This window comes from Megascapheus bottae, chromosome 10, assembly GCF_031878675.1.
Source record: "Megascapheus bottae isolate mThoBot1 chromosome 10, mThoBot2.hap1, whole genome shotgun sequence".
Lineage (NCBI taxonomy): Eukaryota > Metazoa > Chordata > Mammalia > Rodentia > Geomyidae > Megascapheus > Megascapheus bottae.
Window position 1 is genome coordinate 25,088,849 of NC_143518.1, and position 26,052 is coordinate 25,114,900.

General features: G+C 42.2%; 1 protein-coding gene across 1 annotated transcript in view; it reads left to right on the plus strand.

The window, feature by feature from the left end:
• The first annotated feature begins 518 nt into the window (after positions 1-518).
• The window catches only part of Tnr (tenascin R), a 79,769-nt gene continuing 54,235 nt past the window's right edge, over positions 519-26,052 (plus strand). The window contains exons 1-6 of the mRNA XM_090340380.1: positions 519-1,052; positions 3,334-3,810; positions 12,076-12,339; positions 15,610-15,725; positions 17,912-18,062; positions 22,837-23,106. Coding sequence (XP_090196506.1) covers positions 554-1,052; positions 3,334-3,810; positions 12,076-12,339; positions 15,610-15,725; positions 17,912-18,062; positions 22,837-23,106 — 1,777 coding nt within the window. The 5' untranslated portion in view covers positions 519-553. The remainder of the gene's footprint in view (positions 1,053-3,333; positions 3,811-12,075; positions 12,340-15,609; positions 15,726-17,911; positions 18,063-22,836; positions 23,107-26,052) is intronic.

Here is a 26,052-nt window from a genome sequence, read left to right on the forward strand (position 1 = left end):
TACCCAAGGATAATTAACAATCACCATTACCTGGAACTATATTATTTGGCTGGTTGGTTATTCTAAAACCAATCTGCACTAGATAGATGAGCTTAAAGGAGTTAATGAACAAGCTATTTTAAGTGGTTGATGAGATCCTTTCATAATAGATATCTGGGGATATGGAAAAGAACATTTAAGGCTCCATCACCCCCCTTTACCCCATTCAGAAGTGAACGAAAGCCCAGAGCTCTCTTCCAAGGAGAAGCCTATCCCCAGAATCCCACTCCTAGCCCTTTAGAGACTGCCCACCATGTTGAACATACTCATGTGTTCTGGGCCAAAAAAATGGCCATATACAGAAGAAGTATCCATTTGCCATGATTCATTCTTCCAGAACAAAGCTGTGGACCTTTCCATCCTTGGCAAGCATTGCTCCTTCCCAATGGGCCCCTCAAGAGTCTTTTTCTAGCTATGCTTCAGCTTTGTAGGGTTGTGTCTCAGAGGTTGTCTCAACCCTTGCCTTCTCTCTTAGAGGCCCGCCACTTAACGTCGCATCCTGCAGGCTGAGAGGATGGGTGCAGATGGGGAAACGGTGGTCCTGAAGAACATGCTCCTTGGCGTCAACCTGATCCTTCTGGGCTCCCTGCTCAAGCCCTCAGAGTGTCATCTGGAGGTAACCACAGAAAGGGTCCAGAGACAGAGAGTAGAGGAGGAAGGAGGCGGTTCCAGTTATAACACCACCAGCAAAGAGCAGCCCATGGTCTTTAACCATGTATACAATATCAACGTGCCCTTGGAGAGCCTCTGCTCCTCGGGGCTGGAGGCCTCGGCTGAGCAGGAGGTGAGTGCTGAAGACGAGACCCTGGCAGAGTACACAGGCCAGACCTCCGACCACGAGGGCCAGGTCACCTTCACCCACAAGATTAACCTCCCCAAAAAGGCCTGTCCATGTGCCAGCTCGTCCCAGGTGCTGCAGGAGCTACTGAGCCGCATCGAGATGCTGGAGAGGGAGGTGTCGCTGCTACGGGACCAGTGTAACAGCAACTGCTGCCAGGAGAGCGCTGCCACAGGTAGAGTCCAGGGAACTCAGGGCCCAAGTGGGAAAGGAGAGGGCTGAGGCTGGGGAGAGAGGAAGAAGGAGCACACCTCTCCCCTCAACCCCCCCCACCCCCATTCAGCATCTCTTTACAAGCCAAAATACACCCCACTCTGGAGCTCCTTCTCTCTCAGCAAAGGTGTCTGTATCATCTACATGCAGTCCTTCCCCAGGGATTCTGCTCAGGGATTCTTTACTTTGTTTAGCCAGTTTGAAATACATTAACCTGACTTGCAGGGGATGAATCAGGTAACGGTGCATTGGTTCAGTACAGCAACAACTATGGCAGGCAGGGAATTTGATGTCTGTCTCCATTCATCTTTGGGTTTTACAGACTGCTGAATTGATAGGTACTCATGTTAACCTGAGAGGCAAGTGAATGTAGAGGATCTGTTCACTCATTCACAGCCTTTCACCCATCTGAGTAAATGGTAACCATTAACGTCTCCAAGGACCTGTGCCCAACCAGCCTCTCCAGAAATGTGGAAGCTTTATCCTTTGCCCTCTTCAGAAACATACATGTGTGTGCATGCGTGTACACCCATACAGTTATTCACACAAATCTGCCCTTATACTTACCGAGTTCATCCCACCTTGTAAGCACTGCCTTCTGACTTTGTATACCTCCTGACTGGTATCACACATGAATTACAGTCACTACATCTCTGCAAGATAGGATTGCATCTTCAGAACCACCCTCCTGACTTCAGATCTGATCTATGGCTTCCTTCACTTGTGATTTAAACAATTTACACTGTGCTTTCCTGTGCTCATCTACAAATGGTGACAGACTAGAATGACAAGGAGCTAACTAGAAAAGTACCAGTCACAGGGGAGCCTGCCTGGCTTCTAAGAAGTATCATAGAAGTATTACAACCATAATATCTGCCATCAACTGGCTTCCACTGGGCTTCATGCCAAAGTTTCCCCATCCAAAAGAGTCCTGAGACCTAGGAAGTTCAGGGATTTTGTTTATTTTTTAAATAAGAGCAAGAGTTCACCGTATTATCTTGGATGCAAGTGTGCACTCTGTGAGGTGAAGGCTTCAACAGTTTGTCCACAGCTCCAAAGTGATATCAGACCTGGTCCTCCTCTGTAGTCACAGTCAGGTGTTGAGTAGTGGGTTTCCTTCAATTTGTACACAAGCGACCTGAAGCTGAGAATAGGAGATCTAGATGTTTGGTTTTCCTTCGTGTAGACTGACAAATCAGTTAGTCTTTCCAATGGAGCGAGGAAGCAGGAGAAAGGAAAGCAAGGTGGTTTCTCTAAGTGGCCTTTTAATGAACCTCCCACCAGGATCCCTTGAAAATGGGGGAAATTATCAACAAGGAAGAGCTTTCTACAGCAACGTCAGAGGAGTGTCTTTTCAGGCCATGAGTGCTACAGAAGCAGTAAAAGTTACCAGACTGAAGAAGGATGCTGAGCAAGTATTCAGTGTGTATTTGTTTAGCAAGTTTGTTTAAACAGATAAATTAACCGTTGTAGCTATACTGCTGCTGTTAGACCTGGGTGGAAGGTATGCATAGAATCACGAAGGGACTACAGCAAACAATAACTCAGATGGAGCTTTCTGGAAGCCTTTGAAACAGCCTTGGTGTTGAGTTTTGATGAATAAATAGTACATTGATGGCAGGAAGAGAGGTAGGAGAAAGGAGAAAGGACTGGTTTGTAAGACATACTGCCTTTCTCGGCCTCTCTGACCCAGTGCTGGTCTATCTCCCCTCTGATGTCTTTCAGTCACCACAGCCAACACCTGCACATATTTATCAGAAGACTGTCCTTAGTCTATTTGAACCCTTTAGCCCACCCAGTGGGAGAAAAGGGGCACTGGAATTGACCTGCCCTTGACCCATAAGGAAGCTGGATCTGAATGGTGCCAAATCACTTTTCATGGGACTTTGCTTGATAAGCGACCTGTCTTGGGTGACTTCCTTCCTCATCTTCCCTCCCCACCCCAATTTATCATAGGGGCACCTTCTAGGCAGCCGCTTTTACACAAGAGTCTTCATTTCAGGGCTATGTCTAGGGAGCCCAGCCTAAGACGTGCTAGTGGAAAGCTCTTGGAAGACGAGGGACCAGATCTCTCCAGACGCTGCCCTCAGCACTGTATTTGGCACAGACAAGTGAAACTATTTACTGACCTGAATCCGTGACATATTGACCTGTATGCTCAGTAACACAAATTTGACCAAAAAATAAGCTCCCCCAGCTCCATTTTTAGTAGAGTCCACTGACTTTATCCTCTACCATTCCAGGACAGCTGGACTATATTCCTCACTGCAGCGGCCATGGCAACTTTAGCTTGGAGTCCTGTGGCTGCATCTGCAATGAAGGCTGGTTTGGCAAGAACTGCTCGGAGCCGTACTGCCCACTGGGCTGCTCCAGTCGAGGGGTGTGTGTGGACGGCCAGTGCATCTGTGACAGCGAATACAGTGGGGATGACTGCTCTGAGCTCCGGTGTCCCACAGACTGCAGTTCCCGGGGGCTCTGCGTGGATGGGGAGTGTGTTTGTGAAGAGCCCTACATGGGTGAGGACTGCAGGGAGCTCAGGTGCCCTGGAGACTGTTCGGGAAAGGGCAGGTGTGCTAATGGTACCTGCCTGTGTCAAGAGGGCTATACTGGTGATGACTGTGGCCAGCGGCTGTGTCTGAACGCCTGCAGTGGGCAAGGACACTGCCAGGAGGGGCTCTGCATCTGTGAGGAGGGCTACGAGGGTCCTGACTGCTCTGCAGGTAGGAAGGAGCATCTGTCTGGGGTTTCTGACAAGTCCAGCAAATGAACTAGGCTTCTGCAGTTACTTGGGAGGTGGGAGGAATGGGAGAGAAGGTAATTTTCTGTGTGGGGGGGGTAGTCATGGGGCTTGAATTCAGCTCAAGGCTACCACCCTACCCCTGGAGCCACAGCACTACTTCCTATTTGCTTGTGGTTAATTGGAGATAAGAGTCTCACCTTGGTCTTAAGTGCCTAGGCTGGCTTTGAACCACAATCCTCATATCTCAGCCTCCTGAGTAGCTAGGATTATAGGCATGAGCCACCGCGCCTGGCTCAAGAAGGTAAATTTTAAGCAAAATAGTTTCCAGTTTGGTTGTCTTCACCTGTTTTCCAAGACAGTTGGCTGGTGAGATTTTAAGGGTGAATCAGAAAAGGTCAGCTGAGAGCTGTACCAGAGGCAATGGTGATAATGGTGACAATACTCTTAGACCCTTGAGTCCATCTCCTATTGCCAGTAACACAAAAGCCACAGACTGAGTCATAAAAGAAAAAGGATTTATTTGGCGCACGGTTCTGGAAGTCCAGGTCAAGGAGCCACACCTGGTGACAGCCCTTTGCTGACAGTCTTAGAATAGACTAGGGAATCACCAGACAGGAGATAGAGAAAACACATGCATGTTCCCTCTCCTTCCTATAAATCCACCAGTTCAATCATATATCTAATATCAATCATATCCAACTCACCCTCATTATTTTATTCAATCATGATTAATTCCCAAAGTCTCCATCTCTAAACACAAGTCAGGTCAAGTTCAGTCTTTTAATAACTCAAAAACCCTGAGAAAGCACTCAAACTAGATGGAAGGGGTGACACTTAGAAATTGATAGTTTGCATTGAAGCCACTTGGTAGAACTAATTAAGGCCATCTATCTATGTACATATATATATATATTCCAAGTAGAGAATGATGTCTTGGGACCACCTGAGAGAAAGCTATCCTGTCACTCACAGGTATTCCAACTGTTCCACTAGAGACACCTCTTTCCATACTTAGTACTTGAAGGCTGATGGGTAGTCTCCAAGGTTCTCTGTGTAGCTTGGAGTTTAGGGATCACAAAGTGCTATTAATTCATGAAATTATCTACTGTCCACAGGTGGAAAGCATTTATAAGCAAGGAATTAAGTGAAAACAAGAATAAAATGCTAAAGCCATTCAGCAGCCATTAACAATCTAACAGTTAATATTGAACACTAAAAGGATGTGACTCATTTTGTTCCTTACAACTGCAGTGTAAACAGGAACTAAACTTCATATATAGTCCTTAGCATGGATACTGATAGATCAGTGGTGTCCTATATTGGCACACTAAAGTGATCAATTCAATAGTGAAAGAGCAGGAAAAAGAAAGAGAGAGAGAGAAGGAGAGAGAGGGAGAGAGAGAGAGAGAGAGAGAGAGAGAGAGAGAGAGAGAGAGAGAGAGAGAGAGAGAGAGAAGAGAGAGCAACATTTCATTAGAGCTAGCTCTTTTTTGCTATTTCATTACTACTTATTCTCCAAGTGAATATTTCTGATACATATTTTCTTTAAGCAATATAGATGAAGTAATTTGACCTTTTCCATTTAAATTTCAGAATGCCCCCAAGAGAATGTTTTTAAAGTTAGAAATAATAACCAATAAGCAATTCTAATTGAGCAAAACTAGAAATTTTCTAATAGAAAAATTCTGAAAGTCAGCTTTACCAGTCTTCTGTTTTTCAGCATCCTGTTTTTCAACTTTAAATTATTTTAAAGGATCAATGTCAGTAATGACACTAAAATAAAACAAAACAAAAACCCACTCCTTATGAAAAAATATTTTCATGGGTTTTTAAATTTTTTCTTTTTTTTCTTTCTTTCGTGTATTTACTTATTTATTCATTCATTCATTTATTTTGCCTGTCCTGAGGCTTAAACTCAGGGCCTGGGTACTGTCCTTGAGCTTTCTGAAGGCTAGTACTCTACTACTTGAGCCAGATTTTTCTAAGTATGTGGTACTTGAACCCAGGGCTTCATGCGTGCTAGGCAAGCACTCTACTACAAGGCTATACTTCTGGCCTTCCCTATGTTTTTCCTTATATTAAATTGTTTTCTATATTCAATTATATCATTTAGATTCTCAGTTTTGCTTCTTGAATTGGAATACTTTTCTGAAAATATAGTCATTATAGCAGTTTTTCCAAAGCAAAAGTCAAGCAGAAGACTCCTCATTTCTGAATTCAAAGTTACTTTAGAGGAAAAAAAAAGTCTGAAATATAACCTTGTTCCCACTCAGAGCCTGAGATTCCACGAGGCCCCTTCAGAGGATGCTAAGGCTCAGCGAGGATAATATCTGTGTTGATGCTCTTGCATAGCACATATGTTTCTTAATAATCTCAGGGGTCACAGGCTTGCTTGAGGGTCATGCCCTTGACCTTTTTTTCCACAGGGATGATTCCATTTGCAAAGAAAATATTGGTCCCACACAGGGTCCAAACTGAACCAGTGATAAACTCTCCTGGTCTAATTAGGAAAGACCCAGCAGCTGCCAGTATGTAACTGGATCTAGTCCAACCAATGCACACATACTATCTCCAATACGATATGTCTGGGTTGCTTGCAGAAGACTTCTTCAGGCCCAGTGACTTTACTGGTTCCAAAACTATGTGAAGGAGGATAGTTGCATAATCTCCATTTGTTTCTATAGCAACCCAGGAGCCATCTCCCATTACAGGAAGTGCTGTTCTTAATGCCTGCCTTTAAAGCCAAATGCCAGAGGTCTCTCCTACAAAGGTATCCGGGTCATTATCTAAAGTGCTACTTTGCTTGCTTGCTCTTCATGAAGAGGCGGTAGCTGAAAAGGCTGTTTACCTACTATTTGGCATTTCTGGCCAGGTGCATGTAAGACAGCACTACAGCAGCCATTGCAGAGAGGATAGAAGGTCCGGAAAGTGATAACATGGGGAACCACAAAGTAGACTTCTCTGCAGGTCATCATTTTCTCTTTGGCAAGGGCAAAGAAAATAGATGCCCATTGCATGGATTTCTTATCCACAGCACTTGAATGCTCAAATAGAGACCACAAGTCTACTACATTTGACTCCCACCCTTGATTTCTATGCCAGGGAAAAAAAAAATCTCAAGCTTTTTGCCTCCATTCTCTGCCATGCAAAAATAATAGGGCAATACAGAGCCAAAGCTTTTGATTCATAGATCTTTAATTTTCCAGCTCACAAAAACTTGTAACAAGTTTGTCATATCTCTAGATGACAATTAAATTTGTTTAAACATGGACAAAAGTATATAAGCTATTATTCATTATGTGACTTTTACTTTAGGATTTGTGTGTTTCAGAACCATCTAAAGATTCTGTTGAACAATAAATATTAAGCCTTTATAACCAGTTGCATAAAATCTATAATTTGTTAGATCTTTACATACAAGTATATCATTTAACTAGCATTCACACTAGAGGTGCCAATTTTGTAACAGGTTGACTTTTTCTTTTCTTTTTTTTTTTTTGTGGTGCTGGTTATTGAACCATTTGCCTTAAGTATGCCTGGCAAGCTCTCTACCACTCTAGCCACACCTTGCCCTTTTTTGTTGTTTTCTTCTTGAACTACTACCTTTGTTTGTGCTGGCCTCAAACTTGAAAGCCTCCTGCCTCCAGTAGCTGAGATTTCAGCTGTGCATCACCATGCCTGGCACTAGGCTCCCTCTTTTCCAATAAAATGTTAAATATTCAAGTCATTCCTAGGGATAACTCATAGCATTCATTCCTAGTCATAACTTGCTATTTGCAGAAAGTGTCACATTTTCAACCGTGTAACCATAAATTTCTCTTGTTTTTTACTTATCGAATCAAGATTATATATATATATATATATATATATATATATATATATATATAGAAAGTGATGTGAGTAACTTGATATTCATAAAGTTGTGCCTACTGGTAATAAAAATACATGTGTCAAATACTTAGATGTTAATGGGCATGAGACTAATTGAAACAAATATTTCTATGTGCTTCACATAAGTACAGTTGGAACTGATGAATGTCACTATTTTTATGGTTTGTCAAATGCAATGAGCCTGATGTGATACTAGTTTATGTCTGAAATACTAGAGTCTGTTGCCTTTTCTTTCACTTTTGTAAGTGAGAGTTTCAAAGTTTAAGAATGTAGAATCTGATTGTAAAGTTCTTTTTTGTCAAAATAAAAAGGTTCACACTATAAAAAAAATAATAGGGCAAAAAATCATGAATGTGAACACTTAAAACAAGCCTTAGGAAAAAGGTACTTCTGATTTTACAGGTTTAAAAAACAGCAGTTCACAATTATAGAGAGGTTTTTCCAGAGCTAAATAGCTCATTAAGGGCAGAGTGAGAATGAGAATTCTGGTTACTTACCAAGTTTTTAGCAGTCTTTAGTTCTCTCCAAGATGCTAAGTTGAACAGAATTGAGAAATAGAATTGTAAAGCCTCCTTCACAACGAAGTACCCTTTTGATATAAAACAGGAGCCCTATCAAATAAGGAAAAATGAGGTATTTATACATGAAGAAGCACAAGGAACTCTGTCCATTTATGGTCCAAGTTCTGGAGGTTAGTACAGGAGCTGGCCAGTGAGATCCTATGAGTAATGAGGACAAAAGAACCACCAGAGCAGGGTGTTGAAACAATTTGGAAAGCTGTTTCTTGACCTTCAGTCAAACTCCAGGCGATCCATGGAGGTCATTGTCTGCTTCCACCAGTACTGCTGTTTGCCTAACTTTTGATACCTAAACCACTTGTTTTTTGGAGCAAACCATAGCATCGAAAAAATTACACTGTCTGACCACATAAATGTAATAACCACACAAGATCTAAAACCTAATCCATATGTCCACTTTGTGGCTAGGAACCCCATTCCTCGAACTAAGAGGTTCTTCTTTTTTAGCAGCTTATTCTTCCCCAAATTTCAAAATTGGAGCTCCAAAGAAAATGAGACTCCAGAATGATTTTTCCCCACCATAAATGCAGTGAGCCATGGCATCCATCTCTTTTATGGTTGCTTTATAATTCAGTATCATTTCAGTTGATAATGATTACTGGAACCCAATGTGCACACTCCTGTTAACTTACGTGGTGAGTGGTGATGATCTCCTCCATTGTGCCCCCGCTCACCAAAGACTCAGGTGCTCTTAGCTCCATCCCACGAGCCAAGGCAGCATTAACCAACAGCTCAAGCCCCAGGCTAAGTTGTCAAGATAAAAAACTTCATCTGCACTGTATTTTCACTTTAGAATTCTAAAGTATCCTGCTTAGATCACACTGCACTGTCATTAGCTTTCTTTTCTGCAAGAAAGAATCAAAAAGGAATATGCTTAGAGCAGGCACCCTATACCCTAAGAGTGGCTGGTGACTTGAAATTTACAATGGCCTTTCCTGTCACTGTGACAGAAGTCCTGCCGAAGAAACTCAAGGTCTGTGTGTTGAATCATAAGAGATGGGCACTAGAAAAGTTGGGTGGTTTTTTTGTTTGTGTGTTTTATTTGCCTTTTTTGTCTTGTTTTGTTTTAAAAGATTAGTCTTAGCTCTTAGAATGAGCACCAGGCCAGGGAACTCATCCTGTAAGATCTTCTGAAGTATTCCAGATGCAGTTTTCTTGGAAAGGCTGTGTACAAATGAAATTAAAGAAAACATCAAATGAGATCTGTAACCTGCTTTGCAAATGTTAAGAGTAAAAACTGTAGACATAGATGATTTGTATTTGTTATTTTTTGCATTTTTTATTGTAATTAGTAAAAGGGTTACATGATATTTGCCAGATAGAAGGTGCATTAATTCACATACATTGATACCCTTTCACATGTCTTGGTACCCATTTCCCTCCCGCCCGACACCCCCCACCCGTCTTGGTTTTCCTCCCTTCCCTATCAAATTTCAAATAACCAAATACAAATAAATTCAATATATCAGATAACGAAGTGAGATACTATAACAATATGAGATAACCAAGGGACAGCAAAGGAGATGAGAGGCAACATAGTACATTAAAGACAACAATCATTCGTTACATCTCCCCATTTGTTAGGAAATGAAAAGACTTAGAAAAAAATCATATTAAGTGAAGTAAGCCAGACTCAAAGGAACTTAGGCTCAATGGTTTCCCTCATTTGTCATAATCAGTAGAAACCTTGGGCTCTACTAGCAGAGATCTGCAATAGAGCAAAACCTTGATACATGAGGCCATATAGAATGAAGCTAATTGAAAGGACCTCCAGGATATTGAAACAAAAGCCATATAACGAAAAGATGATTTGTATTTGAAAACCAGTTCTTTTGTTGTTGTGAGTTCTGGGGCTTTAAATCATGGCCTTGGCACTGTCCCAGAACCACCTTTTACTAAGGCTAGTGTACTACCACCTGAACCAAAGTGCCACTTCTGGCTTTTTCTGTGAGAAAGCTAGGATTTTTCCTGAGTAGCTAGGATTACAGGTGTGAGCTACCAACATCCAGCTGAAAACCAATTCTGCTATGGCCCAATTTCCTAACTTTTTGGTATATTTCTCAACCTCATTCTGAGTTTCCCTCTTTTGTAGAGTCGAGATAATTCTGTCTGCTTCAACTACCACCTAGGACTTCCGTGAAAGGATTTCTTAAAACTCTATGCAGTTGACATGACTGACTATAAAATGCTAGATGACTGTAACTAGAATCTTTGTACATTAGCTAAACAGCTTTAGAGTTGTTCTGCCAGAGTTCAAGTGCTAGCTTTTGTGTTTTTTCTCTGTGTGACCCAGTTTTCTCATCTGTAAAATAAGAGTTATAATAATACTTAGCCCGTCATGTTGGCTGGCGGTCAAAAATGAGACAATATACCTTGAAGAGGGGAGCATTATGCCTAGTGCACAATAAATGTTCACTATAATCATACCATATATTGGAAGATTTTATAAATCTACTCTTCTTCCTTAGGTCCTGGAATTACTTTATACTCATTACACCAGCCATGTTATTACTGTAGTTCACAGCTTTAATAATGTCAGAATTACAAATGATACCATCTTATAAAAATAACATTTGAGGGTTTAATTATTCAAATTTCATTTATGCTTCTTTAGTTTTGTAAATTTCTGTAAATTTGATTTTTGTTTCATTTAATATTTTCCATTTTCAATCAAAGGAGGGAATCTAGACTATTTCAGACGATGAGTGGCTTGGGGCAAAAACAATCAATGCAAATATCTAGCATCACAAGTCTGTACTGCTAATTTCTTGCCTGTGAATCTGGGATTAAAAACTCCTCACTTCTGCCTTTGCAGAGGATTTGAGGTTTCATATAGGAGTGAGACAAGGAGTTAGACACTCTTAACTCTCTAGGTCCTGTGAAAAGTGGCTGGCCTATGCCTACTTATTTGTAAAGGTGAGAGGGTCAGATTACCCAAAGGAGAAATTCAAAACCAATGACAACTCTTAAATCAACTGAAGTTTCCACCACATATCCATGGATAAATTCCTGTGACTATTTAAATATTGCCCTGCTCTTTGATTTAATGTACGAACAAGTCCAATTACAGAAGCACTGGAGTTAGCCTCCTAATTAGTCTTAAAGGTTCAATTAGCCAATGCCCACAGATGAATCTTCACTTCCCAAGAGATCCATACACAAAAACCTGTTTCAATGTGGTTTAATCTTTGGTAACTCTGTAAAGCATTTGAGAAGTAAGACAGGAGAGAAAAAAAATGGAAAGCCCTCAAGAAGGCTTCTTGAACATAATCTCCAAGGTCAAGGCTAATGAAAATTAGTTTAATACAAGGTATGCAAGACAGTCTTTTGGCTTTTTATCATTTGCAAGAGAGCCAGGAATAAGCTTTGATTTGTATCATTTGCCCATTTCTGTGGTGTAAATAGTTCATGCCTGGACAATTTCAAAATCCCAACATGGCATCATTTAATATTGAGCTGAAAACTGATGTGCAACTTATCACAGTTATATAATATTTTCACCAGAGAGTTACCATGAAGAAAAACAAATGTTGTAGACTTAAATATTTTTTTAAAAAATCAATTAATTTGACAATCAGTTATCACAGGAAGGAGTCATCCCCAACATACCACTAGAGATTAAGAGACTGAGCACAGAAAAGACAAGAACCATAGTGCCCAAGCCCAGCAGAACTCTAGACACAAAAGATGGAAAGAAATGTGAGGAAGAATGTTGAGCCCAGGCTGGGCACGGCGGTCCTCTGAGTTCATGCTGTCTGTGTATTGCCTCCCGGTAGTTGCCCCTCCAGAGGACTTGCGAGTGGCTGGTATCAGCGACAGGTCCATTGAGCTGGAATGGGACGGGCCGATGGCAGTGACGGAATATGTGATCTCTTACCAGCCGACGGCCCTGGGGGGCCTCCAGCTCCAGCAGCGGGTGCCTGGAGATTGGAGTGGTGTCACCATTACAGAGCTGGAGCCAGGTCTCACCTACAACATCAGCGTCTACGCTGTCATTAGCAACATCCTCAGCCTTCCCATCTCTGCCAAGGTGGCCACCCGTACGTACCATTCCCCCATCCTGCTTCATTTTCCTTTTCTCCTACATTAGATCATGGGCATTCACGATAGTAGTGTCTTTTCTTAATTCCTCAAGGATGCCTGCAATAGCTTGCTCTTCAGGGCAAGGGCTTCAGACGTGACCCACTTAGAAAAGGGTACATTATTAAAAAGGCACTTCTTATTAAGAGAGTTCCCAAATTCAGGCAGCTTTTATGAATTGCAGAACCAAAAGAACAAAAAGTAATTATTGAACACTGGCTTATTATAAACTCAATTCTGATTAGGAATCAAGTAAGGTATGAGACTTAATAAAGACTTTGAATCTAGTTAGGGAACTAAAACCAGAGATATGAAGTACAGTGGGGAATAAAAATGGTATGTTACAGATGGAGGTCTATAGCAGAATGAGAAAAAATATCTTATTTACAACCACAGCTGACAGTTCTCATAAAGAGGTGGCATAATTTTTATGGCCTTTTGTTTTAGTTAAATATCGTCATGGACTATTTTAGATATCAAAGTTAAGGCTCTAGGACTCAATTTAGAAATATTCAATGGAGAGAAAGAGAAATACAGAGGGAAAAGAAATAAGGCAACCAAGCAAGTTAAACTGCTCTCCATGAAAAGTGGACAGTGTTGCTTTTTCTTTTGTTCTTTTTTGTTTTTCTTTTCTTTTCTTTTCTTTTTTGTGGGTCATAGGGGTTGAACTGGGCTTGGGCGCTGTCCCTGAGCTCTTCAGCTCAAGGCTACTACCCTACCCCTTGAGCCACACCCCTACATCTCCTTTTCTAGTGATTAATTGGAGAGAAGAACCTCACAGTTCTTAGTGCTTGGGCTAGCTTTGAATCACAATCCTCAGATCTCAGCCTCGTGAGTAGTTAGGATTACAGACATGAGCCACTGCACCTGGCTGCTGCTTCTTCCTCCTCCTCCTCCTCCTCCTCCTCCTCCTCCTCCTCCTCCTCCTCCTCCTCCTCCTCCTCCTCCTCCTCCTTCTCTTCTTCTTCTTCTTCTTCTTCTTCTTCTTCTTCTTCTTCTTTTCTTCTTCTTCTTCTTCTTCTTCTTCTTCTTCTTCTTCTTCTTCTTCTTCTTCTTCTTCTTCTTCTTCTCCTTCTCCTTCTTGCCAGACCTGGCTTGAACTCAGGGCCTGAACACTGTCCTTGGGCTTTCTCGAGGCTAGAGCTCTACCACTTGAGCCATTTCCAGATTTTTCTATGTATGTGGTAACCGAGGAATCAAACCCAAGTCTTCGTGCATGCTAGGCAAACACTCTACCACTAGGCCAAACTCCTGCCCCCACCTTTTTTTTAACAAGGAAAATCTTCCATACTTATGTATCTATGTTGGGTATATTTTTATCAAGAGAAAAATGATTACTAGTTATTAACACTGAATATGCTAAGACAAGAAGGAGTAGGAAAGTGTTGTTGCTCTTTTCTTTGTCCCTCATAAATTTTTAAGTCATTAGAAAGAGCCTATACCACTCTAGATTCTCAAAAGAAAAAAATGCAGAGAAACTTCAATGAGAGAATTTTCCAGTGAAAATTCTTGTTGATATAAATCTTTCGCAAACCCTGCATGCACACAAATGCTGGGTGTCTGATCTGAGAAGCTTTTGACAGAGAGAAGGGGCTGCATCTGATAAAATTCTAGAAAGAACACATCTGAAATAAGTGAGATCTGAATGTCATAGAGATTTTAGCCAGAATCTGGGACAAGAAATATAATGCTGCCAAAATAATTTCTGATGCATGAAATTTAACACAAAGAATGAGAGATTTGAGACATGTAGGTCTCAAATGACAACAAGGTATTTGGGTAAGAAATGCCATGAGAATCCTGAAACGGAAAAACATCGAGGTCCAAAGAAGTGGCCTTCAGGGCTTCACAGAGGAAAAGGCCTTGAACTGACTGAGGTTTGGGGCATGTAAGGAGAGGGACTTGTCGATTTTAAGAAGTCATCTTGTCCTATTGCTTTTCAGGTGACCAAAGTCTTGTGACAATACTGGACTCTTCCCATGAATGCTGGCAGTGTTGATGTGTCTATGATTACCTCTGTTTAGATTTGGACTTTTTTTGTTTGGTTTGGTTTGGTTTTGATCCCTCCGGTGCCTGAGAACGCGTTTTAACATGTTGCGGCAAGTCCCTTTGCCTTGCTGGGTGTGAATCACCACCCTGCATGTCTGGCTCCCGTCCCAAGAGGAGCTCCGCTCCCTGATCCACAGCAGCATGCTGATGAGGCTTCCATCTCCTAGGGCATTCTTTATGCCCATTCAGGGCAACCATACCATACAGGCCAGGTCCCAGGTGACAAGGACAAAATCATGTAACCTCACCTGACAAGCCTTCAAGTGGCTTTAGAATCAACTCCTCCTCCCAAGCTAAGATCAGAAGGAACCCCCTCCATAAGAAGGAGAGGAATCTGTCTGATTTCCAGTGGAAATAGCCCGTGAGAGACAGCTAAAGTGGGGAGCAGGCTCCCTGGGGAACTGAGAAAAGTCACACTGTCATATTTCAGGGCCAGTAAATGGAATTTCATTAGGACAAGCATACATCCACCTCACTAAACCTGTGCATGTGTTATGTGTATGTGTGGTTGGGGACCCTGGGGGGTGGGGTGGGGGAACAAAAAAGGAAGGAGAGTAAGAGAGAAGAAAACTAGAAGGTGATTAAGGACAGGAAGAGAGAAAAACAGGAAAAACAAGAGGAAACTTGGAGGATATGAAATGAGAAGCAAACTTCTCCTATCTACCATCATCCTTTATGTGTACCTCTATTTGGTTTGTGTCCATGTAGTGGAAAACTCAGACCATCTTAGATTTAGTGTTTAGAAGTTGGCTTGTCCCACATCCTTAGCCTGTCTTCTCTGCACCTCTTTTTTCCTGTGTGTAAGATGGGAACAGTGCTATTCTGTTGCCTCCCAGAATTCCCACACACCTTCTGAAGACAATGAGAGGCCTCCTATTCATTGCCAAGATTTACCCTCCAATTGGTACCAAAAGGAAAGCATGATTTTCTTATTTTAACACTTATGCTAAGTGTTCTTTGTTAAGTAGGCTCATACATTCATGCCTTTTTTCATTACTGAGTACCAGGGCCACAGAACAGGGATCCAATTCTGTCTCTAAGACTCAGTCTGTCCACAACAGGATGGAGATTGTCCTTCACCACAACCACAGCAGAGGGAGTTTACAAGGCAGCACTAGGTGGCGCTCTCTGTCCCTACCAGGGATGGGCTTGACATTGTCACCCACATTGCTATGTTCCAGATCTCTCCACACCTCAAGGGCTGCAGTTCAAGGCCATCACAGAAACCACCGTGGAAGTGCAGTGGGAGCCCTTCTCATTCTCCTTCGATGCGTGGGAGATCAGTTTCATTCCAAAGGTAACTCTAGACTTGTTAGCCTGCTAAGCAGTCTGATTTGATGAATTTGTAACTACAACTTGAAATCAGGAAAAGCAAGGAAGACACTGCTCAATATCTCTTTACATTAAAGATACAAAAGGGTTTTGTGAGTTTCTGGGCTGTCAAATTTCTCTCTCTCTCTCTCTCTCTCTCTCTCTCTCTCTCTCTCTCTCTCTCTCTCTCTCTCTCTCTCTCTCTCTCTCTCTCTCCTGAGAACTGATGGAAAAGACATAACACTGGGCTGTGGTGAGCTTGTGGCAGTTGTTGGAGGCAGTCTCCAAGTGCCAGCTCTCTGATGAGACAACTCTAGGTTTTAGAGAATCATGTTTCCAGTCCGTATGAAAACCAGACCCTAAAAAGGATTGGACAAGTCTCACAGGGAGTCCACAACTTCACTCTTGTACATGTACCAAAAGTCACCTGTTGGACCATATATCACCTATGTGGCCAGAGACGGTACTCAAAATGCCTTGTTTTTATTGAATTATTCAAAGCCAGTTGATAGTCTATTAGTTAAGCAATATTCCTCTTAAACAAATTACATTGTTTAGTCTGTGGGTTTTAAAATATGCTACATTTCCCCTCCACTCTTTAACGTAGTATAAGTAATCCTGAAATGGTTTCTAATTTGATGATAGATACATGGTAGTGAGAGTTCTCCAGAATTTGTTGCCTTTACTTAATTTCTTCCTTACTTCCACTCATGGGTATGAGTTTCCTCCATTCTCCTCCCCCCGTCTTCATCCTTCACCATCAAAGAGCATTTTTTCAGTCATCAAACTTAATGACAAATGACACATTTTTGGTGAACTAGAATTTACCATTCTTTTCTCCAAAATTCTTCAGAGCCATGAACTTCTGGAGACCTCCAAGCTTACTGAAGTATGACCACTCATTTTGAACATAAATGACATCATATACTGAGATGGTACCAGGCTAAGGAAAAGAACCTTGAGTCTCAGTTGTCTTATTGCATAGCTTTGTCTATTCACCCAGATGCCCTTAACTCTCTTATTTTATGGCAAGTTAAATTGACCTACACACTTACTCTGTAGGAACATGAACAGATACTATAGAATATGTCTTATTGGAAGAAAAATGACCAACAAAGAACAACAAACAACTGGGTTTCTAACAAGATGCAGAATCATCATGCTACTCAAGAAGAAAGCAAATATACCAGCTTCTCCTAGCTTATATACAATAGATAAAATTCTAAGTAGAAGGGAAGCTGGGAAGTTCAGTCCAAGATCAAATAAATAATTACCTTGAATAAGTGTTCCAATGTAAACACACTGGGGACATTTATGGCACTTATAACAGTACAGCTAGAAACTATATATAGGGCACTGGATGATATAAAGACCCAGAATAGAGAAGAATAGTACCTCTTGTTTCCTCTATCTCTGAACAGACACACAAACTTTTATGCTAGATAGGTGGGTAGGTAGACAGACAGACAGACAGACAGACAGACAGACACAATGGATCTTGGCTCCAATATCATTAAGTTGCTCTTTGTTATTTATACCTTCAATGGTTTTTCTCCCTTTCTCTCCTTTGTATTAGACTTTTTCCCATGCTTCATTTTCTTTTCTTTGTACCTTGTAGTGTGTCACTTAGTCTTAAGCCATCTGGGTAAAATAAATAAATAAATAAAATATTGGCATATTTGTACCCATGTCACACCAGGATAAAATATAAGTACAGCAAAATAGTAGCTCCTGTTCATAAAAACAACCTCAGAATGGCTTAGTTTGAAATATATTATGTGTATATACATGAAGATGTTTACAGACAGATGCACAACTATACTCTTCTAAAAAGACAAGGGCATGCTACATATCACATAATTACCAACAAAATATGATGAATATTCAGCATAACCATCAAACACTTCATCTTTGGCAAGAGCCAAAGACTTATGACTAATCTTGATTGCCAAAGAAAAGTCAGAAGAAGCCAAAGAAATGTTCTTGAAAATTGGTTCCTTTTATTCCTGCTGGGAATCAATTCCTGGCCCTGACACTCAGCTGTCAGCATGGAGGGAGAAAACATTGTCCCATTTGTCATTTCCAATTCACAGGCAGTATTCTGCACCTCTGTCTCTCACTGGATTTTTCTCCCAATAATTCTTTTGTTTTATCTGCTTCTCCCACTTTCAGAACAATGAAGGAGGAGTGATTGCTCAGCTCCCCAGCGATGTTACCTCCTTTAACCAGACAGGACTGAAGCCTGGAGAGGAGTACATTGTCAATGTAGTGGCACTGAAGGAACAAGCCCGAAGCCCCCCAACCTCGGCCAGCGTCTCCACTGGTGAGTGCCTTCAGCCCTTCCTCCCGCAACAGTGAGTGGGGTCACTTGCAAGAAAAGAGCTGCAGAAAGGCCCATATGTCTCCAGATCTCATATAGAGTAGAAACCCAGAGATGACCTGTTGTAACAGATGCTTAGCTGGCCATGTTTCTCATTGTTCACCCTGCAAGCATAGAGATCCCAGAGAGTTTTCCACAGGCAAAATCTGTTAAGTTTCCCAGTGTATCCTTTCTGATCATACTCATTAAAAGGCTCATTTGTCAACCTCCCAGTGTTCTAAGCTATGGAACCAGCAAGAGCTGACTCACTTTCTCCTGGTCTGAGATTTGGGAAAAAGTCAGCTAAATAATCTCAAACCTCAATCTGTTTTTTACAATAATAATACCTTCCTTCATCATTGACTTGGTATGAGGATTAAATTAGATCAAGCACACTACAAGTAACTACTATGGTACCAAGAAAAGCGAATACTTAATACTTGATCCAGCCATAGATGCCCAGAAAACATGCTAAGGCATAAAAACAATAACTACAAAGCCAGTGGGTAGAGGTGAAATGATCAGTATTTTATTCTCATCTTCATCTTATGAAGATTTTATTTTATTTTGTTACTTTGCAGGATTGATCCATTAACTATGTGTTTCCTTAGCTGAGTGTTTCCCTAGCTAACAAAGGATCCTCAACCCCAGTTCTGTAAATTAGCATTTGTGCTGTATACAGATGTGACCTTAACAAGCATTTCTCAAAACTTATAAATAGCATCTAAGTAGCAAAACCTAAGGTTGGTGAATATCGGTACAGCTTTATTTTTCATAAACAGAAATTAGCACCTTAGGAAGCTAGTTTTAACTCTAGAACAAAGGATCAACTTGGCCAGCTAAGGGAACTACAATACTATGTAATGAGATGTTTGTAGATTAGTGATTCATGTTTTGTTCCTGGGATCTAAACTACCATGCATTAGGTGCTAAGGCCAAAGCACAATCTGAAAAACATGGGCTTAAACCTCTCATGGCATTAGCCTCAGATGGGGGTCACATGTAGTTGCTCCATGACAGGATCAGGTAAAGATTCATGACTCTAATTACTTCTCCCATGCTGCCAACTAGGGAAGTTTTGCTTTGATTTGTTTTATATTTTTGTACAGCCATTTAAGATTTTGCACTTTAAAAAGATTTCATGAGTTGTTGATGGCTCACATCTGTCATTCTAGCTACTCAGGAGGCTATGTTCTAAGGAGCAGGAGCACAGTTTCAAGACAGGCAGGCAAGTCTGTGAGATTTATTTTCAACTAACCAGCCAGAAGTGGATCTATCATTCCAGTGGAAGAACAACCAGCCTTGAGCACAAAAGCCAAATGAGAGCCAACAGCCCTGAGTTCAATTCCAGTACCAGAGAACATGTATGTGCCTGTAAATACACAGAGAGAGAGAAAGAGAGGGGGGGGGCGGTTTCATTAAGGGAAAATTTTTAAAAAAACAAAATACTTTTCTAATCCAAATGCCCCTAGAACTAAAGTGCCCTGCAAGATTCTCTGGTATCCAGAAGGCCAAGGGTACAGAAGAGCGACCCTGAAGGTTGATGTTTGGCAACAAGCACAGACTTTTCCCACTTCTGAAACAGAAATGGAACCCTTTCCTGTGGCTGATACTAAAATAGCTAAAACACAAGATGGTTCACAAAAGGAAAGAAACCATTAAAATATTGAGAGGACTGGTCCGGGAGTTTGGCCTAGTGGTAGAGTGCTTGTCTAGCATGCACGAAGACCTGGGTTCGATTCCTCGGTACCACATACATAGAAAAAAGCCAGAAGTGGTGCTAAGACTCAAGTGGTAGAGCTTTAGCCTTGAGAAAGCCCAAGGACAGTGCTCAGGCCCTGAGCCCAAGCCCAGGACTGGCAAAAAAAAAAAAAAATATATATATATATATATATATATATATATATATATTGAGAGGACTTAGAGAAGGAAGTCCAACCCTGTCTCAGTCTTATATATTTAAGCCAATTTTTATAAAATTTGCAGTAATGCTTCTTTAAGTTCCTAGTGATTAAGACTAAAATCTCCTGATCTAGAAATTCACCGGCAAAGCTAGGCAGATAACTTTTTTTCAATTAAGAAACATGGACCTATTTAATATTTTGGCACCATGTACCAAGTCATGGGGGAATAAAAAGGAAAAAGAAGATGTATTCCAATTTGCTTTTTGATGAGATTTGCTTAGAAATGAGGGCCCTGGTTAGAAGCAAGCTGAGTCTTTATTGCAACTGAGCATTACTACCAAGTAGCTGACAAAAAAGCAAAATCCAAGGGTGGTGACAGAGAACATGGCTGGTTCCCGACCCTCTCTGCTGTTTTCAGAGACCGGTTGTTTAATTATTTCCTTCTGCTAAGGTCTGACCTACACCAACCCCCTCCTGGGAAGTTCTGCATCCTCATCTGCACTCAGACTGACTTCTTCCAGGCAGGCCACTTTATGAATGCAAATACAAGACCTCCTGCAGCTAGAGCCCTCTGTGCTACATAATCACATTCTAATATGGTCAATCCATTATGATTAGCACCCCCCCCCTTAAAGAGTTGAAGGACAAAAGCCTTATGTGGTCATTTGATTTTCCTTGATGCCTTTGTTGTTTGTTTTGCAAGAAGCTACAGTTCACTGAGATCTCCTTTCTCATGGATGGAGAGACACATCTATTCATTTATTCAACACTAATTAACTGAGTGTCTACTCTGTCTTAGGCATTAGGGTTAAACCTCAGGTAGGTAGCTGTTCACCCATCTCATAATTAAATTAAATGCAGTAAAAGAAAAAGGCTCGAGTGCTGCCTGCTGAAAAGATAGCATTTGGATACTTCCTGTTAAATCATGTGACTATTTCAAAAATGGAAAAACAGGACTTCCTTGGAATTCCAAACCACATTGTGGCTTATAGAACAATCCAAATCCTAAGCTTCATAATAGAAAACAATTGGCTAGAGAAAGGTGGATTACATAGGGAATGGACCACATTGGAAAAGATAAAGTACTGAACGTTGGCCTGGGGATAGTCCTGAGAAGAAATCCCTGCCCTGGAGACAGAGAAGAAGGTGCCCCAATATTGGCTGGTTATAAAGCAAGTCTCACTCATGATTCTTAGCTAATAAGGAAAGAAAATGTACTTAAATTAACTGAAGCAATAAAAGAATTTACTAGAAGGACATGGAGTGTCCCATTGAAACCCTAGTCAAGCCAGTAATGCATTAAAAAGGCGGGGGAGGGAATGCCATTAAATGAGTTACTTACTGTTCATCTTTTAAAAGGTCCCTGTGGTCAATCATTTCTAATATGCTCTATATACTTGCTCCATGCTCCCTTCTCCCCTTCTCTTTTTTTACCCTCTTCAGTACTTTCCTCTTCACCCTTCCCAGCCCAGATCAGATGCTTCTTATTTCTACATTAGTATAGTAGAAAGTGACCAGACTAATCCTGGCTCTACATGTCCAACACAGGCTAATTATAGTTTGGGGTATTAATCCCAAATCCTCAGTATCAACTCCAGCCAGATGGCTATTGTCACATAGCAAATACAAACATAGACAGAGCCTATGCTTACAAGTAGGTAATAAATACTTTTCAAAAATAAATCAGGGCCGGGAGTTTGGCCTAGTGATAGAGTGCTTGCCTAGCATGCACAAAGACCCGGGTTCGATTCCTTGATACCACATACTTAGAAAAAGCCAGAAATGGTGCTAAGGCTCAAGTGGTAGAGCTCTAGCCTTGGGAAAAAATCCAAGGACAGTGCTCAGGCCCTGAGCTTAAGCGCAGGACTGCAAAATAAATAAAAATAAGTAAAAATAAAATTTCATGAATTGAGAATACCATTCTCCTTTCTCATTCTAGTCTCTTTCTAATTGTTCTCATCCTTTCCACCAATATAATTTGATATGACCAGGACTACCATCCCCCATGGGTACTAGAGCTAAGAACACAGGCTCTGAAAGAGAGCCCTATAAGATTCCACTGGCCTTTCCCAGCATCCCTCTCACCTGTGCAGTGCCAGAGACTAGGGCTGATGGCAGACCAGTGCTAGAGAACCTGGAGGGCCTCTTAGGCCTGCAGTGTCCTCTGGCTCAGAATCATGCAAGCATTTGTCAGAGAAAAATGACCTAAAAGAAGCTGATCCAAGCCTAGGCCCCTTTTTAATTCATCTCCCTAGATGGTCTGTTTCATGTCCACAGATGCAAATATCGGCTGGGCGTGGGGCCTTTCTTGGCAGCTGGGTTGACTGGGTTGGGAGAATGGCTAGTTTGGAACAACTTCTGAATCCCATGCTGACTCCTCTGGCAACCAAATTGGAGTCTCAGATGTTTAGACTGGACATTTTATAGATCTACCCTAGGGCTCCATGAAGGCAAGAGATGGGCAACAGACAGACACCGCCCACAGGCTGTAGTCCCATTAATATAACCAAGAAAGTAATAGGTCTAGGCTTTCAAGTAACCCTGTCCTACCCCTGCCCAGGCTAAGAGCTGCCCACACCTGGAAGGCACAGTCTGGTGGCAGGAAGAGAGTAAGTACCAGGCGAATTGGGTCTAGTGTTAGCTATTGCTGAAGGATCTGTCCTTGGAAGAATTTTCCTCTTAGCATGTCTTGCTCTCTCCATCTGTACAACAGGGTGATCCTATCTGTCCTCTCTTTGACTCACCAAGCTAATGTAAAAAGAAAACAGTGGCAGCAGGCACCAGAGGCCTATTTCTCAGTCAACTCTGTATTCTGTTCCATCCTTCTCCTGCAGTCATCGACGGGCCCACGCAGATCCTGGTTCGAGATGTCTCCGACACAGTTGCCTTTGTGGAGTGGACCCCACCTAGAGCCAAAGTCGATTTCATTCTCTTGAAATATGGCTTGGTGGGTGGGGAAGGTGGGAAAACCACCTTCCGGCTCCAGCCTCCCCTGAGCCAGTACTCAGTACAGGCCCTGCGGCCTGGCTCCCGCTACGAGGTCTCAGTCAGCGCAGTCCGGGCCACTAATGAGAGCAAGGCTGCAACCACCTACTTTGCCACAGGTGAGGCTGGGGGCGGGGGGCTACCTGATGATGTCTTGGCAAGAGGAGTATGGTGGTGCGAAGTGATATGTGCTAGGTGTCTGTATAGTAGAAGCTGTGAGAAGGGAGTAAGGTATGAGCTCCTTCTTCAGCGGTCAGTGGCTTAGTATGGGCAGTGTGTTCTGGTAAGAAGCGCTAGCTTCTCATCTCAGCTCTGCTCACCAGATTTGTGACTCCATAGAAGTTTCTTCTTCCTATGGGTCTCGGATTGCCCATTTGTAAAATGACAAGTTTGTCTTAAAGACACTTAAGCGCCGGTATTGCCAGTCCAAATGGCAACTTTGCAAGAGTTCAGGGAAGGCACCTCTTCCTCAAGACTCTTTACTGCTGTTTGCTAGAAGTAATTTTGGGAATTCTCTGACTCTGTAACCACTACACAACTATGATGGCATGCCTCAGTGAGGGGCAAAGCCCAACTTACACACTCACAAGTTGACTGACCTTCTGCCTGAGATCCTGCAATCTGTCCTGCCATTTGTAAGCACTAACAATAAAGTGCATTGCAATACACAGGAAGCAGAATAACTTCTATAAATGTGATGACCACAAGTCCCTTCCTGAACACTGTCTCAAGCAGTTTCACCAACAATCACAAAAGGCCAGAGGTCAGGATGACTTACACCCCGACTCTCTCAGTGCCCACAGCTAGTGGGTCCACAGGACAGACACATCCCAAAGCACCAGCTTCTGAACACATAGGTCAGAAAGGGCCTGTGATCTGATTGGTGATCGAGTCTCTGTTTAATGTAGATTGTCAGTTTTGGTTTCTTTGCCGTAGGGAGATCATATGTCATAGAAAAATCTCTGTCAACCCCTTAGTTGTCCCAAGGATCAAAGAAAACCAATAACATCTGTCAAATCTAAGAGCCAGCAACATCTGACAGGATAAGGAAGATGAATCACTAATGCACGTGTCCTTTTGGGTCACAGCTTAGCAGCCTACAGAATAGAGAAAGTCCAGGCATTTCAAGGAAGCTCAAAACGAGCACTCCTGCTCCATGCTGGCTGTGAATCATTGATAAATAAGGCAAAGAAGAAGACAGATGGACATCAAAATATCCTCTCAGTTGGGGTGTGTGGCTTAGTGTGCCTTGATGTGGCTTAGTATTACAGATGGAGTTGCAAATTGAATGGTCAGGATAGACTTGGTCTAATCTGTCCATGTGAGACTACTTAGAGTGTGGAGGAACTGGTAGGGGTCAAAGCCTGGGGTCATGTGACAGTAGACAGGCAGTGCCCAGGTCAGGCTAACATCATTATTGAGGCAAGTCTTTTTATTTCTCCCAATGAAAGAGGGATGCTAGGGATCTTACAATGGGGCTCCTTGCACAAGGAAAATGTTCTCTTTCGAAGCAAGCAAGTGCAGACAGACACTGGTAAGCTGCAGAAAGCTGGGGTTTTATTCTACAAGAGACCCTTTAAGGTTTTCTTTTCAGTCCTGTGCCAGCCCCTAGCCCCCACCTTCACCCCATGCAGAAGTTAGGCCCAGGAATTTTTCACTACACACACCTTGGGATCTTCAAAGATTAAGTGTGCTCCTTGGAAGAGGAACCAAATGCTGCCAGTTTCTCTTCCTGTCTTCTCCTTCACTTAATCAAAAGCTGTTTTCGTGATGATGTATAAGGTCCTGTGACAGTCCTTCTGGATTTGAAAATTCAAGGTCACCCCTCACATAACCTCCCCACTCCCTGTCCTCCCCCACACGCACACTACTTTCTCAGGATGCAGTATCTTCTGTGGGCCACAGACCAGCCTTTCTTTCTTAATTTCAAGATAGTTTGTGTGTGGAAAGTGGTTTCTTTGTGCTCCACTGTGATAAGGAGTTTGAAGAGGCAAAAAAGAGAGAAGAGGGTTCTCACGCAGAAGGATGAAAAGCAAACGCTTGCTGTTCGGGGTTGACAAGATGGAAGCAGGATTGGCTGGTGGCCCAGGAAAATTCCAATCAAGACAATTACATTCCACCTCCTCTGAGCTCCTTTTGAGTTCCAGTTTGCTGCTGCCTGCTTCCCTGCTTCCCCATTGCCTGGTGAATTTGCAGCTGTTAGGTGGTGTCTTCTCAATGCAGCCTCTGCCTGCACCTCAGACCTGCTCCCTCTGTTTCTGTCGGGAGAAGGAGAAGAAGGAATGAGAAGAGAGAAGATACATATAGCTTGGCAGACAGACTTTCAAAGGCCAGGGTTAGCAGATGCTGGTTGAATGATGAAAGGGTACCCAGGCCCTCACAGTAGAGCCCCTCCGTCACTTCAGAACTGTGCTTAAATTCAAATTAACCAAAGTGCTTTTCCAGGTGATGACTTCAACACGAAGAGAGCTCTAATTGCACAGGCAATTAAAACAGAGATTTGCTTCCTGGGTGGTGAATGGGTTTGCCAAAGTCTTTGAGCGACTCTGGAAAGGAAAAAGCCCTGATAGAAGCACAGCAAGGCCAATGATTGGAGTGAATCCAGCCCAGGAAATCTGGAGGCCATGTTCCAGGTGCCTCCTGAGACTGGCTCTCTCCCCTGCAGTCTATGTGGGCATAATCCTTATGACACCTAAGTCACCCATCAGAGCATTTGACTCCAGTGCCCCAGACCTCTCTCTATTGCTATGGCTTGAATGTGCCCTCTAAAAAAGCTGTTAAAACCTTAGCTCTTGGTACACATGAATGAATTTGGAAATAGGATCTTTGAAGATAGACAAATTGAGATGAGCTCATTAAGGAAAGCCCTAATTTAATAATGACAGACTCCTTATCCAAAGGTGATGTCTGGACTTCATGCATGAGCTATTAGGCAGCTCCTCCTTTCCCCAACAAACCTCTGCACCCAAGCTCCTCTCTGCTTCCAGTTGCTGAAAACATACCACAACACGTGCCAAATGCACAATATCTGGCATGATAACGTACGTTGAGCAAAGCAACATTTC